At 37.6% G+C, this 14,026-nt stretch overlaps 1 protein-coding gene across 1 annotated transcript; it reads left to right on the top strand.

The window, feature by feature from the left end:
- Nucleotides 1-9,978: 9,978 nt before the first annotated feature.
- On the top strand, nucleotides 9,979-14,026 carry LOC142107775 (chemerin-like receptor 1). Its single transcript, XM_075191392.1, has 2 exons — nucleotides 9,979-10,045; nucleotides 11,474-14,026. The coding sequence occupies exon 2, from the start codon at nucleotides 11,505-11,507 to the stop codon at nucleotides 12,594-12,596; it is 1,092 nt and encodes a 363-aa protein (XP_075047493.1). The 5' UTR covers nucleotides 9,979-10,045; nucleotides 11,474-11,504; the 3' UTR covers nucleotides 12,597-14,026.

The raw sequence follows: 14,026 nt of genomic DNA, 5'->3' as shown, positions 1-14,026 counted from the left end.
CGGCATGAAGGAGTGAGCTTTGTGGTGTGAACCTCATCCCTGCATTCCCTAGAATGTTTCTACTTAAGATGAAATTCTCATCCTGACAGGAGTATTGGACAATGCATGGAGACAATTTAATAATTATCATGGCTTTATATCTCTCAAAAGGGCAGCAGAAGTTAGCATGGAATTCTATAACCATTTAAAGTTACTTTTAATAGCTTTATAATCTACAGTAGAGGGTATTTTATTCTGTACATAACATAAGAGTACCTTATAAATGCTGAACTTGACATATCACTGACAACCGTTTATGAACTGTATGTATATTTTAATGTCTTTATTAAGCTGTTATTATTTAAATGGTTTATAAATGATGTGAAGTCACATGTGTATTATTCATGGCAGAAACAGGAACATATTGTAAATAAAAAAAAGTTGATTGTTAAATTGTACACCTTGGAAACTACATAAATAAATTAATATTTTTTAGCGCTAAATAAATCTATTTATAGTTGTATATATGCTAATTATTGTAGGACGGAAGAGCACTAAAAGAGAAAAAAAACTCTAGTAAGTGAAATGTGTCCAATTTTTATTCACAATAAAACTACCATAGCCATAGGCAATAAAAGAATTTATGGGATTAACACAAATCGTCATTTCTATAGTGAGTTGGCTAGCTGATAATATTAACTACACCCGATAACTAGCTGTAGTTAAGTTGTCCTTGTGAGCATATGTATGTCTGGCCTCCAACAGGTGCGGGCTGGCAAAGTTCAGCCCGCTCGGCCGCATCGCGTGTCATGTGATGCGGCCCCCTGTGCGCTGATGCAGCCGCATCGCGTGTCATGTGATGCGGCCGCCAGTAATATTTAGGAAATATTGTATCCACTTCGGCCGGCCCAAAAAGCTGTCAGACTGTGCGGCCCGGGGGGGCGGTGCCCCCCTGCTCCCCGGCCCAGCCCGCCCCTGGCCTCCAGCCAGTAATAGGAAAAATTAAGGATTTTGGAGTATGGATTAGGGTTAAGGCTCAGAGTGTGCATTTTCCTTAATTTACTCATCATAGCCCTCAACAGTGTCAGCAGCACTACGCCGAAAATCCTCAATCCAATTAGAGGCATTCAGACCTCTAAGTTCTAGCTACTGTAGCCCAAGTCCCAAGACTTGGTAGTTGTTTTAAAATCCACTCATCCCAACAGGAACACCTATATATTAAATTGCTGTTTCTCAGTATAGTTGTAAACTCTGAGTAAATCTGAGCTTTGAAAAAGTCTAAAACGAAGAGGAAACATTACAGACAGATGGTTTGGATGGCATTACTGGGACTGTTTACAGTTTTCTTCTTACAGAGCTAAAAATTACAGTTTCTTGAACGTGAACCCGGGAAGCAGTGGCCACTTTAGGGTATTAAAATGCAGTTGTTTGTATCAGTAAGATTTCATCATCATCATCATCAGCAGTAGCTATTGATATAGCGCCATTAATTCCGCAGAACTATACAGAGAACTCATTCACATCAGTCCCTGTCCCATTGGAGCTTACAGTCTAAATTCTCTAACACACACAAGCAGAGAGAGCAAGAGAGATAGAGACTAAGGTCAATTTGATAAAAGCATCCCTGACAAGTTTCTGATCTAATAGCAGGTGAGTAGGGGAGTAATCAGTATGAAGCAGATTGATAGGGAGGTAAGGAGATCAGGAGCAGTCACAAGCAAGTCGGTCTGATAAAGTGGGCAGTAGATCACAGGGTAGTCTGAACTGGGCCATAACTAGAGCTGTGCAACAGGGACGACAATATAATTGTCATGTTAATTTAAACTACAATCAAGCACAATCAATTACGACATGAATACAACAATAAAAACATACAGGTAACTATACTACATTACACACATAGCTAACTGATTGATAAATCTGGACACCCGTTAATTAATCAGAAACATTATTCACAAATCAGCGAGAGAATATATAAAAAAATCTTAATATAAAAAAGCACATATAAATGTGCAAACCAATAAATATTAATACAAATAATTAAATTAGGTATGGTAAAAATATATCACAAGCAGGTTCTCGTCTTTAAGTGGAAATATCCACTTGTTGTTGGTGGTGCAGAATAATAGTTGACGATCAGATCAGAGCTGATGGTAAATAAAATAATATTTCTCTTGAATTTCTCTTCAATAAACATATGTTACAAACATAAGATCACAACTTCATTATCTGCACAATTGCGCCTATTTATTCACCAAACACGTCCACCCCCTTGCCTTGGAACTGCGCCTAGAAAATCAACACACGTCTAGATTTGTGGATTTTCAGATTCACCTGAAACTGTGTGTGGTGGAATAATTTAATCATTTATATTTTTCACTTAATATACTGCTTGGTTTAGTTTCAAATGCATTTCACTGGAATCGTAGAAGATCAGAGGTTTTCTGAAAAAACCCTTTTACTAGGAGAGAAAATCATCCTGTCCTCTTTTTTTTTAAATTTGTGCAAATGTTAGCACGTGCTGTCACAAAGTAGCATTTGCTAGAAATAGAAATGATCTATTTCCGTTATGTTTCTACAAGTATTCAGACCACTCACGTATTATAAGATGATTTGCCAACATTGTGTTACATTTCGGCCTGTACTTTTCATTGTCTAATGCTGTTTGACTTATTTATCTCTGTACAGCTCTCATCTTACTAATAATTATTGAAATGGTGAAATAACTTGATGAAAGGGGATGTCCTAATGATTAGAACACTTCCCTAAGAGATAAAGAAAGTTCAGCCTGGGATGTCACCACTGAGGGTCTATATTAACTTTCTGCGACATAACAATAGATAAACATTTCTAGAAATTAGAAGAGACAACATACATGAAGATAAGCAAGTAAGTAACTGACTTAGTATAACTTACTATACATCCATGCACAATATTGCACATCTATAACTATATACATAAATACGCACACATATATTTGCAAACGTACTCTACAAAGACACTTTGTTCGTTGCAAATTCAGTTTAAGAGACAGCAAATGTTCTTACAATTATTTAAAATAGGCAAACAGCAACAGTTAAAAAGTCTATGGCAAATTCCTATTACAATTGCAAAGAATATGACAAGGGAAATAACAGCACTAGTTGTCTATAACCAACGTACGATAAAATAGTAATTTAAAATGATAAATAGAAAACCCTTTATTGAAATTATGAGGGGTGATCAGATACAATTAATATCTAATTCAAAAATAATAATGGGATTAAGGATCAACTTGCTAGCCTCAAGATTAAAAAAAAACATCAATGTACAATAACATGGTAATGGTTAAATAAGACAATGGGCTAAAATATAAAATAAATACATTGCTGTATGAAATAATGGGCTTTGTCCTTTATGTCAAATTGTCCCCAAAAGCAATAAATTCAAGAAGCCTAAACATCTATGCATATAGATTAGAAATGCTCACTGACTCCCGTGTTTTGGTTTTGGTTTTGGATCTGGATTAACTTTGTGTTTTGGTTTTAGTTTTGGCAAAACCGCACACTGGTGTGTTTTGGTTTTGGTTTAGATCCCGATTTTTTTCTAAAATCCCTATTTATTTTTTTGGGCTAAAATCATATAATTTGCCTCTTTTTTATCCCTACCCCTGCTGTTTCTGTGTGAGCAATGGCACTGAGCAATGTCACTAGAGACTGAAAAGTGACAAGAACACTGCTACCCCTGTTTCTGTGTGAGCAATGGTGCTGGATCTCCTGGGGAGGGAGGTACTTATGGAATCCAAAACCCGCAAGATCCGACAATGCAACAATGACGTTTTGCCTCTATTCAGATCCGAGGACACGCAAAAGTAACAAGCCAGATCACGAGCCTACTCGGATCCCCTGAGTTTGGGGGGGTTCAGTTTCAGAAAACGGAGCCTGATCATCTCTAGTATAGACACTAAAGGGCCAATGCCCTATAAAGAGCTCTGTGTGTAAAAGTCCATATCTAACTTTTCTAAACATATATAAAATATATGTACTTAATTAAAGAAAAAAATGTTTTTATTATGAGGAACTTTTCAACTTATAATGATTAAAATATATGTTTTACAATAGTCATATAATCTGCTATCTTATAAATTTCAGGTTTATTAGTCATTAAGACTAATAAGTATTAGTAACTCTGAGCTTAATGTTTCTCTGTGTTTTAAGACACTATTTTACTGTACGATATATGGTATATAGAGCACTACTTAACAGTATAATGACACCTTATTAACTTTACAATAAGCATGTATTACTAATCAGCAATACATGCTTATGGGGTCAGTGACAAACCAAAGGAAATATGGTCACTGTGACTACTATTACATTAAGTGCCACATCTTTTCATTTTTTTAAAATATTTTATATACTTTTTATTCGCCGAGTTTAATAGTAGAAGGAACAAGGTCCTCCAACAGCACATAGTGGTAACATGAGGCACCTATCTGGGAAGATCTTGGTGTCAAACACACTTTCAATTTGCTAATGTCACACAGTGGTGGATCCAGGGGGGGGTGGCGATCGGGGCATTCGCCCCCCCTAGCAGCAAAAAGCTAGGTCTCAGCCGCCGATTAAAACGGGAGGGGCGGGGCTAAGCGCGTGCGGGAGGCATGGCTAAATGTGGGCCAGCCAATCAGAGTGGTCCCAGCCGGTGACCACAACAGTAGGGGGCGGGGCCAATCGCGGTCGGAAGGCGGGGTTAATGCAGACCAGCCAATCAGAGCAAAGGAGGGGCGTGATTATGCAAAATCACCCCCCCTAAACATAAAGTCTAGATCCGCCCCTGATGTCACATATACATTAAACATCTATAGCGCTGACATTATACTGATAGAGCAATAATCCCACCTGCAATGGATGTAGCTTGATTATTTTTTGCCAAATATATCTGATGTCTGAAATAATGTATTGGCTTAAATTAACTGGTATGGGATAGGCATCAGAGTTTCTTTAATATTTGCCAACTTAAATCACCTTCATTTCTTTTTCAATACATGAATGTAAGTGATATTTTTTTTACTTTGCTTTTAGAGTAGATCACTTTCTCTATTGTATCACATAATAAATATACTAAATTCTGCTCAAAAATAAAAAATATATTCACATCCTACTCCCCTGCTATACAGAACATCAGGGATGTCCCTCTGTCTGCCAGAAATAGTAAAAAAAAGTCTGTCCACATGTTCTCATTAAATAAGTTCTTTCCTCATTTTTGAAAATATACTCTGAGATGGGTGAATAGAGGAAGCACCAACATACAGTGTCTCTATCATCCCCTATAAAGGTTGTTTGTTTTAATGTGGGTTATGATGGGGTTACTCAATGCTGCATGACATGCCATTTACCAGCTGCAGAGTCCTCTGACACACAGCGCAAATAATTGTGTGCAAACGGGGTCTACTGCCCCACCTTGTGCATATATAGGTCCTCACTACACTTCTCCTGCTTCCATCACATCAAAGTTCTATCTATAGTGCAATCCCCTGTGGGCCACCATTATCATTAGTTACTACTGGTACACTTGTATCTTAAAATATTGCTTGTTGGAGCCTTAATTATCTTGTGATTAATTTTTTTGTAACATCACCACCATCCAGTGGCCCATTTATGAAAAGCAAATGTATGGGGAGCAGCATATGCAGTAAAAATATAAAAATTGTTTCACATTACACATACCATAAACATATAAATATGTTATTTATATGTATATATAATTTGAAGAAAAAAACGTTTTTACTATGAGGAACTTTTCAACTTATAACGATTAACGATTATAAATACATATATATATATATATATATATATATATATATATATATATGTATATATACAATTAAGTCATTGCCCTAATTTGCTTGAATTAAACATGCTATAGGGACCAAATAGGCATAAACACAATTGTGTTTGCCATGATTCAGTTGGAGTTTTATTTAAATTATGCACATTGAAAAATGTAGCTCTAAGCCACAAATATTAAAATTAAAAGGACCTTCTTGACCATCCATGTAGTCCCAAATTAATAGACAGATTATACTTTATTAGACCCCTGAAGACGATATCAAAAAAGAAATTGCACAGACTTCTAAATAAACTTTATTTGAAATAAATGTTCCACAAAATCTTTGTTCACCAATCAATGTTTTTTAAACATTCTTTCTGCTTTCCACATATGCAGCTACCAGGATCAGAATAGAGCATTGCCAAGTTCTTCATAGTGGTCCTTGTGCACAACCACGGAATGTGAGTACACCCATTATGAATGCATTTATTTGAACAATTGTATAATATAATCCCATTTGGAAACCTGTGTAATAACTAGAGATTCTCAGGCTTGGTTCCCTGAGAACTGAACATACCCAAACTTAGCAAATCCGAGAATTGAGCTGAAAACGAGAATAATGTCATTGTTACACCGATGGATCTTGGATCTCGCAAGTTTTGGAATCCTTTTTAAGATCCAACATAAGGGTGGGTGGGAGGTCGGGCGGTCCCAAGGACAATTCCATCTTGCACCATTTTTCTTTCTGCCACTGCTGTGTGCCAATGTGTCCTAGATGTGGTAGGAACTGCCGTGTGTTTGAGTCATTGCTCTGTCACTTTGCATCCAGCCAAGTTGCTGAAGTCTTTGTTTGAAAGTTTATGAAAATAATATTGTGACCTGTGAGGTGGTCACAATTGACTGCAAATGACTTGAAATTAGAGTTATTGAGGTTAATAATAATGTAGGAACAAAAAAAGAGCAAAAATTATGTGATTTTAGCATATTATAGAATGTCTTCTAAAAAATACAAAACCAAAACACACAAGGGCGGTTTTGGTAACCAAAACCAAAACACGAAGCTAGTCCAGATCCAAAACCAAAAACAGTTTACTGGGGTCAGTGAGCATCTCTAGTAATAACCTTAGTTTTTTGCTGTCATATTTCTGGTATACAGTTTAAGATAAGAACATCTATAAAGATTTTCATTAGGTTTATTTTGGAACCTAGGTCTGAGCTGATTAAAACTGATTTCAACAATGAGATAAAAAACAGGAAAACAAGGTTGCAAGAAGAAGTGTTAATTAGAGCAATCTATGTTTGTGAATAAACCATGACAAACATATACTATGATGAAGGAACAATGAAGCACACCGGGATTTGCACTGGTTCTCCTAGATTTACACCAAAGTGCAGTTGTTTAGAGAGCAAAGTGATTGAGGAGTTATTTGTTCCGGGTGATGGAAGGGTTTTGGCAGATTGATGACATTTCCTGTTAAGTGTGGAGCAGGTGCACCGGTGCACCTCAATGTGTAGAACTGGGAAAAAGTAGATTTTTCTCTATGTTGTAAGATGCTCACTGACTCCCGTGAAGTGGTTTTGGTTTTGGATCTGGATTAGCGTTGTGTTTTGGTTTTGGGTTTGGTTTTGGCAAAACCACCCTCGTGTATTTTGGTTTTGGTTTTGGATCTGTATTTTTTTTAGAAACATTTCTAAAATATGCTAAAATCCCATAATTTTGCTCTTTTTTTGATCCTACATTATTATTAACCTCACTAACACTATTTCCATTTGCAGTCAATTTTGAACACCTCACAGGTCACATTATTATTTTTATACAATTTTGGACAAATACTGCAGAGACCTGGGTGGATGGTAAGCGACAGAGCAATGACACAAACACACGGCAGTTCCTAGCACATCTAGGACACATTGGCGTACAGCAGTGGTAGAAAAGAAAAGTGGTGCAAGATGGAATTGCCCTTGGGCCCTTTCACCCACCCTTATGTTGGATCTTAAAAAGTACATGCACACTTTAACAAACCAAGCACTTCAGCCACAAAAGTGCCACTTCATCAAGCACAGTCGTCAAAATGTAGTGATCCGATTTCAAGATTTTGATACTCTTTGATCCTGACGAAGCGAATAAAGTACTTGATCTACAAGTCTGAAATACTTAGCATAATTGCTTTGTTTAATATCCTCCTTCAGTTTCTCAAGCTGCTTTTCCAAAAGTCCGATTGAGTGAATCACTTGACTCAAGCTAGCAGTGTCTGAACTCACTTCACAGGTGACTACTTCGAATGGTTTCAGCACCTTGCACAACACGGAAAGTATTCTCCACTGCGCTTGAGTAAAATACATCCCCCCTCCTTTCCCAACGTGCTTGTGGAGTAAGCGTAGATGGCTTTTCGCTGTTCCTCCATCCGCAGAAGCATATACAGGGTGGAATTCCACATTCTCATTACCTCTTGCTTCAGTTGGTGGCAGGGCAAATTAAATTGCTCTTGCAGCTGCTGCAATCTCCTACATGCTGTTGCCGAATGCCGGAAATGTCCAGGTATTTTACGGGCCACAGACAGCATCTCCTGCATGTCTCTGTCATTTTTTAAAAATCTCTACACCACCAAGTTTATTGTGTGAGCAAAACAGGGAATGTGATGGAATTCACCCAGCTGTAATGCTCTCACAATATTGGTGGCATTATCAGAAATGACATATCCTGAGGAGAGTCCAAGCGGGATAAGCCATGTTGCAATGACATCCCTTAGTTTTTGTAACAGATTGTCAGCTGTATGCCTCTTAGTGAAGCCGGTGATACACAGAGTAGCCTGCCTCTGACAAATGTGACGTACTTGGGTACATGCTGCTGCTGTTCCTGCTGGTGAAGGCGAATCACCAACCCAGTGGGCTGTCACAGTCATATAATCTTTAGTTTGCCCAGTTCCGCTTGACCACATATCTGTGGTTAAGTGTACAGTGGGTAGAATGGCATTTTGCAGTCCAATAATAACATATTTACGAACCTTCTGATAGAGGTGAGAAATAGCTTTTCTACTGAAATGGTGTCGTGATGGAATTTGGTAACGAAGACACAAGACCTCAAGTAACTGTCTAAAACCCGCTGCATCAATAGTTGATGTTGAATGCAGATCTAAAATGAGCATAGTCGCCATGGCGTCTGTGATCCGCTTTGCGACTGGGTGACAGCTTTCATACTTGCTTTCACTTGCAAATGATTGTTTAACAGTCAATTGTTGTAAACTACTAAAAGTCTTCTTCTTGGTCTGCTTCTGGAATGAAGATTCACCCCAAGCAGCAGCAACAGAAGCAGCAGTGGGACTAACGCTCAAGAATTCTTCAGAGGAATCAAGGATAGTGCAGGAGTCATCTAGCCTTAGCAACTTGGATGCAGGACTAACTCCGATCGCTACTGAGGATATTAATGAGGACAGTGTTGTGGGTGTAGATTGCAGGCGTCGGGATGTAGGTGACATAAGAGTCTTAGCTGATGATGCACTGCTTGCTGTTATTTTTTTAACCATAACTTTCTGATTTTCCCAACACCTTGCCATGAACTCGTGTTAAATGACGTAACATGGATGAGGTTCCTAAACGGTTAAGGTCCCTCTTTCGACTGACTGTGGCTTTACATACACTAAAATTGGCTAGACAACTGTTGGCAGGATTTGGGTAGAAATAATTCTACACATAAGAAGTGTATTTTTTGGTGTTATGTCCAAGCATGACAATGGTCTTCTTCTTACCATGTGCCAGAACTACTTCCACAAACAACATCATCCTCATCAACATCCTCATATATATATATATATATATATATATATATATATATATATATATATATATATTACAATATTCATATATTTTGGTAACAATTCACTCATTGCCCTCATTTCCTTGAATTAAACATGCTATAGGATCCACATAGGCATGGACACAACTGAGTTTGCCATGATTCAGTTGGAGTTTATTTAAAATTTGCACAATGAGAATAGTTAGAAGGACCTACTTGGCCATCCAAGTAGTCTCAAACTGATAGACTATATATACTTTATTAGAGCCCTGAAAATGATTAGAAAAAAACACAAAACAAACACAATTTTAAGTAAACTTTATTTGAATAAAATGTTCCCCAAAACCTTGTTCACCAATCTATTTTTTTTAAACTTCCTTTCTGCTTTCCACATATGCAGCTACAGGGATCAGAAATTAACATTGCCAAGTTCTTCATAGTGGTCCTTGTGGACAGCCACGGAATGTGAGTACATCCATTGTATATACATTTATTTGAACAGTTGTACAATATAATGCCATTTGGTACCCTGTGTAATAACCTTATGCAATTATCTAGTTTGTAGCTGTCATTTTTCTAGTTTACAGTTTAGGAGAAGAAGATCTATAAGGGTTTTCATTAGGTCTGAGGTTAGCTGTACAGATTTCCACAATGAGATAGAAAACAAGGTTGTAAGAAGAAGTGTTTATTAGATGAATTTATGTTTATGAAAAAACCATGACAATCATAAACTATAATGAAGGAACAATGAAGCACACCGGGATTTGCACTGGTTCTCCTAGATTTACATCAAAGTGCAGTTGTTTAGAGAGCAAAGTGATTCAGGAGTTGTTTGTTTCGGGTGATGGAAGGGTTTTGGCAGATTGTCGACATTTCATGTTAAGTGTGGAGCAGGCGCACTGGTGTGCCTCAATGTTTAGTGCTGGGAAAAATTTGATTTTACTCTATGTAGTAAGATTATTAAAATATATTGAATAAGGTAGAGAGGGTACATTTTTAACAATGTTCTTTGCTTTGTGGAAAGGCACATGGCAAAATACTGGAATTTTGTACCAGGTGTACTTTGCCCATGCTGAAGAAAAGCTTCCATTACACAAAAATGTTGCATGTTATAAAGACAATGTTATACCCCATTCACACTGCCTAAAAAACCTGGGTTGTTGCAGGGGTGAGCTCTGAAGACCCGGGTTGAGGCTCAATGTGAAAGGGGGTCAGTGCGAAATCCCGGGTCTGATGACCCAGGAATTAGACCTGGGACTTTTGCAGGGTTATTTTGATATAACATTTACACTTGTCCATAATAAACTTCTTGAGACTTCTCTTCAGAAAAATAGGCAGACTTCTAGTTTGTGGAGGCATCTCCAGAAATTGGAAAGTAAATGTGCACTGGGTGGACCATAGAGGCCAAAGGGATTTATAATGCTTATCCAAAGGGCTTCGTAAATGAAGTCCACAGATTCCAGAGAACCTTACTGAACAAGAGTGGTAATGAGTCCAGAATAACGTACAATGCACAAAGCAAACAGCAATCCCCCTGTAGCTGAAGACAGAGAACAGAAGCTAAACCACAACCCAGTTTCAGACTGGAGGGAGGAAGCAACCAAGATACCAAAGAGATCCCAAGCTAAATAGAAGTCAGGATATAGAAGCCTACAGACCTACAATAGCAGATCAGTGTCTATGGGTGACAGCTACTTATATAAACAATTACTTGTTGTCTAGTTTTCATAAAACTATGCTAAAGTAGGAAAGTAATTTGTTCCAGCAAGACAATGCTCATGTAAGATTGTTCAGTAAACTTAATGAAACACTGTCTTCTAGGAAACTGTTATTTATTAAAATGTCTATTGAAATTAAATTGAGTCTCACACTTTCATTTATTTATCTCTGAAGAATTGCTTCATCCTTCTACCCACATGAAAGAATGGAGAGCATTACAACTGGATACGTGATCCCCAATATCAAAGAAAGTGTGGATAACACCACTGCAAATACCTATGACAGCATTTCTGAAAATTCCACACTTGATTATGATGATGTCTCAGACAATGTGCAATCCATCCTTTATGTGTTCTCAATGGTAATCTACTCTGTGGTGTTTCTACTAGGGACAACAGGAAATGGGCTGGTCATCTGGCTCACTGTCTTCAGGATGAAAAAGACAGTTAATGTTGTGTGGTTCCTAAATCTTGCTACAGCCAATTTTATCTTTACATTCTTTCTCCCCTTGAGCATTACCTACCTTGCCCTTGATTTTCATTGGCCCTTTGGCAAGTTCATTTGCAAGTTAAACAGTGCACTTACCTTTCTCAATCTGTTTGCCAGTGCCTTCCTGGTCTCTGTTATCAGTATAGATCGTTGTATATCGGTAATATTTCCTGTTTGGTGTAGGAACCATCGAACTCCAAGATTAGCTTCAATTGTTGCCCTGGTTGTTTGGATCTTGCCTTTTATTTTCAGTTTACCTTATTTTATATTTAGAACCACAGTTGAGTCAAATGGACAAGTGTTCTGCTATAATAACTTTAATGAGAACATAGGTGGTGTCCAGACTCCACTTGGTAAATTACGACACAGGGACACAGTAATAACAAGATTCATTATATTCTTTGCTATCCCTTTCTCCATCATTGTCATATGTTACACAGTGATTGCCTTGCGTATACATAGAAATCACATTGCCACATCTACCAAACCATTCAAAGTTATACTAGCTGTAATAATTTCATTCATTGTCTGCTGGTTTCCTTATCACATTTTCTCCTTACTTGAATTGTCTGAGAAATATCAGGATGAACTCCATGATGTGCTTAGTGTAGGAATTCCCATCAGCTCCAGTCTACTATTAATTAACAGCTGTATTAATCCTGTTCTCTATGTTTTCATTGGTCGTGATTTCAGGAAAACCTTCTGGGTCTCTATACAGTCTATATTTGAGAAAGCTTTCAATGAGGATACTTTACGTGCAGATTTACGGTCTAAATGTAAGCCCTCCTCTGATATTCAGCTGGTCTGAAATTAAACCAGTAGATAAATTATTACTCACAAAGCAATATTTCATCAATTTTATGCAAATATTTTTCAAGAGAGCTACAACTAATTATAAATTCCTCTTTCATCCTATACTATCTTCTTTGTGTGTAAAGATTCATGAGTTGCTATCTGACCGAGATACTGTTCATCTAATACAAAGCACAAGATGTAGCTAACATCATGGAGCATGGATCTGTCTCATGTCATTTCTTCCTTACCAGATGCTACAAACCAAAGTTAGTCCTTCAAATTATTCCAGTGGAGTTTGCATTTTCAGTCCACAGTTTGCTCACCTAGTGGTCTCTGGTCCTTCAACATTGATTACAGAAAACAACACAGATGGTGACTGGCAGAGAAAGTAAAGGAGTCCAAAATGAGTGGAAGTATTCTCCCACTCTTGAATGTCCTCTACCCATGATGCCAGACACTGGTCTTGCAATGAGAATTTACATCAAGGAGGAAGAGCAAGATTGCTCTCTCACTGCTCTCCCAGCCACAATCAATGTTTTAGGAGCGGTAACCAATGAATAGGTGAAAGGATCCTGCATCCAGTTATAAGTTCCCGTTTCTTCCTATAATATCTTCTTTATGCGTAAAGATTCTTGAGTAAATACAGTTAATTTAATAGGAACAAACCAAAGTTAATTTTTTCAATTATTCCACCTGAGGTGTCCTTTTCAGTCCACATTTGGCTCGTCTATTGGGCAATGCTCCTTCAACATTGATTGCAGAAGGCAGCAAAGTTGGTGGCTAGCAGAACAAGTAGAGGTGTCCTAAAGAAGAGGAAGTATTCTCCCACTCCTGTAAGTCCTCTACCCATGTTGCCAGACACGGGTCTTCCAATAGCTACAGGAGGAAGTGCAGGTGATTGAGTGTGGAAGGGAGAGCAGTGTGAAAGCAATCACCTGCGCTTCCTCTTGTAGCTATTGCAAGTCCAGTGTCTGGCATCATGTGTAGAGGATTTACAGGAGTGGGAGAATATTTCTTCTCCATTAGCTTTGTGATGTGAACCTCATCCCTGTTTTCCCTAGAATATTTCCACCATGAAATTCTCATCTTACTTCATGGGAGGACTGGACAAGAGGTACACTTAAACCATTGATACAATGTCATAATGATCATGGTTTTATACTTCCCAATTTGAGCTAAAAGGGAAGATCTTTTAAAGATTCTTTTAGTATCCTTATAATCTACAGTAGAAGGTGTATTATTATGTACAGAACATGAGAATACCTTATGAATGCTAAACTTGTAATATCATTAAAAGCTTGTATGTATATTTTTAAGCAGATATTTTTAATATAATAGTTTATAAATGATGTAACGTCACTTCTGTATTATTCATGGTAGAAACAGGAAAATATTGTAAATAAAAAAATGATTGTGAAATTGCACATCGTGGAAATGCCTTAA

This window comes from Mixophyes fleayi, chromosome 11 (assembly GCF_038048845.1).
Source record: "Mixophyes fleayi isolate aMixFle1 chromosome 11, aMixFle1.hap1, whole genome shotgun sequence".
In the NCBI taxonomy this organism is placed as follows: domain Eukaryota; kingdom Metazoa; phylum Chordata; class Amphibia; order Anura; family Limnodynastidae; genus Mixophyes; species Mixophyes fleayi.
Note: the sequence above shows the minus strand (reverse complement) of the source record. Positions and strands in the feature narration are given on the sequence as shown.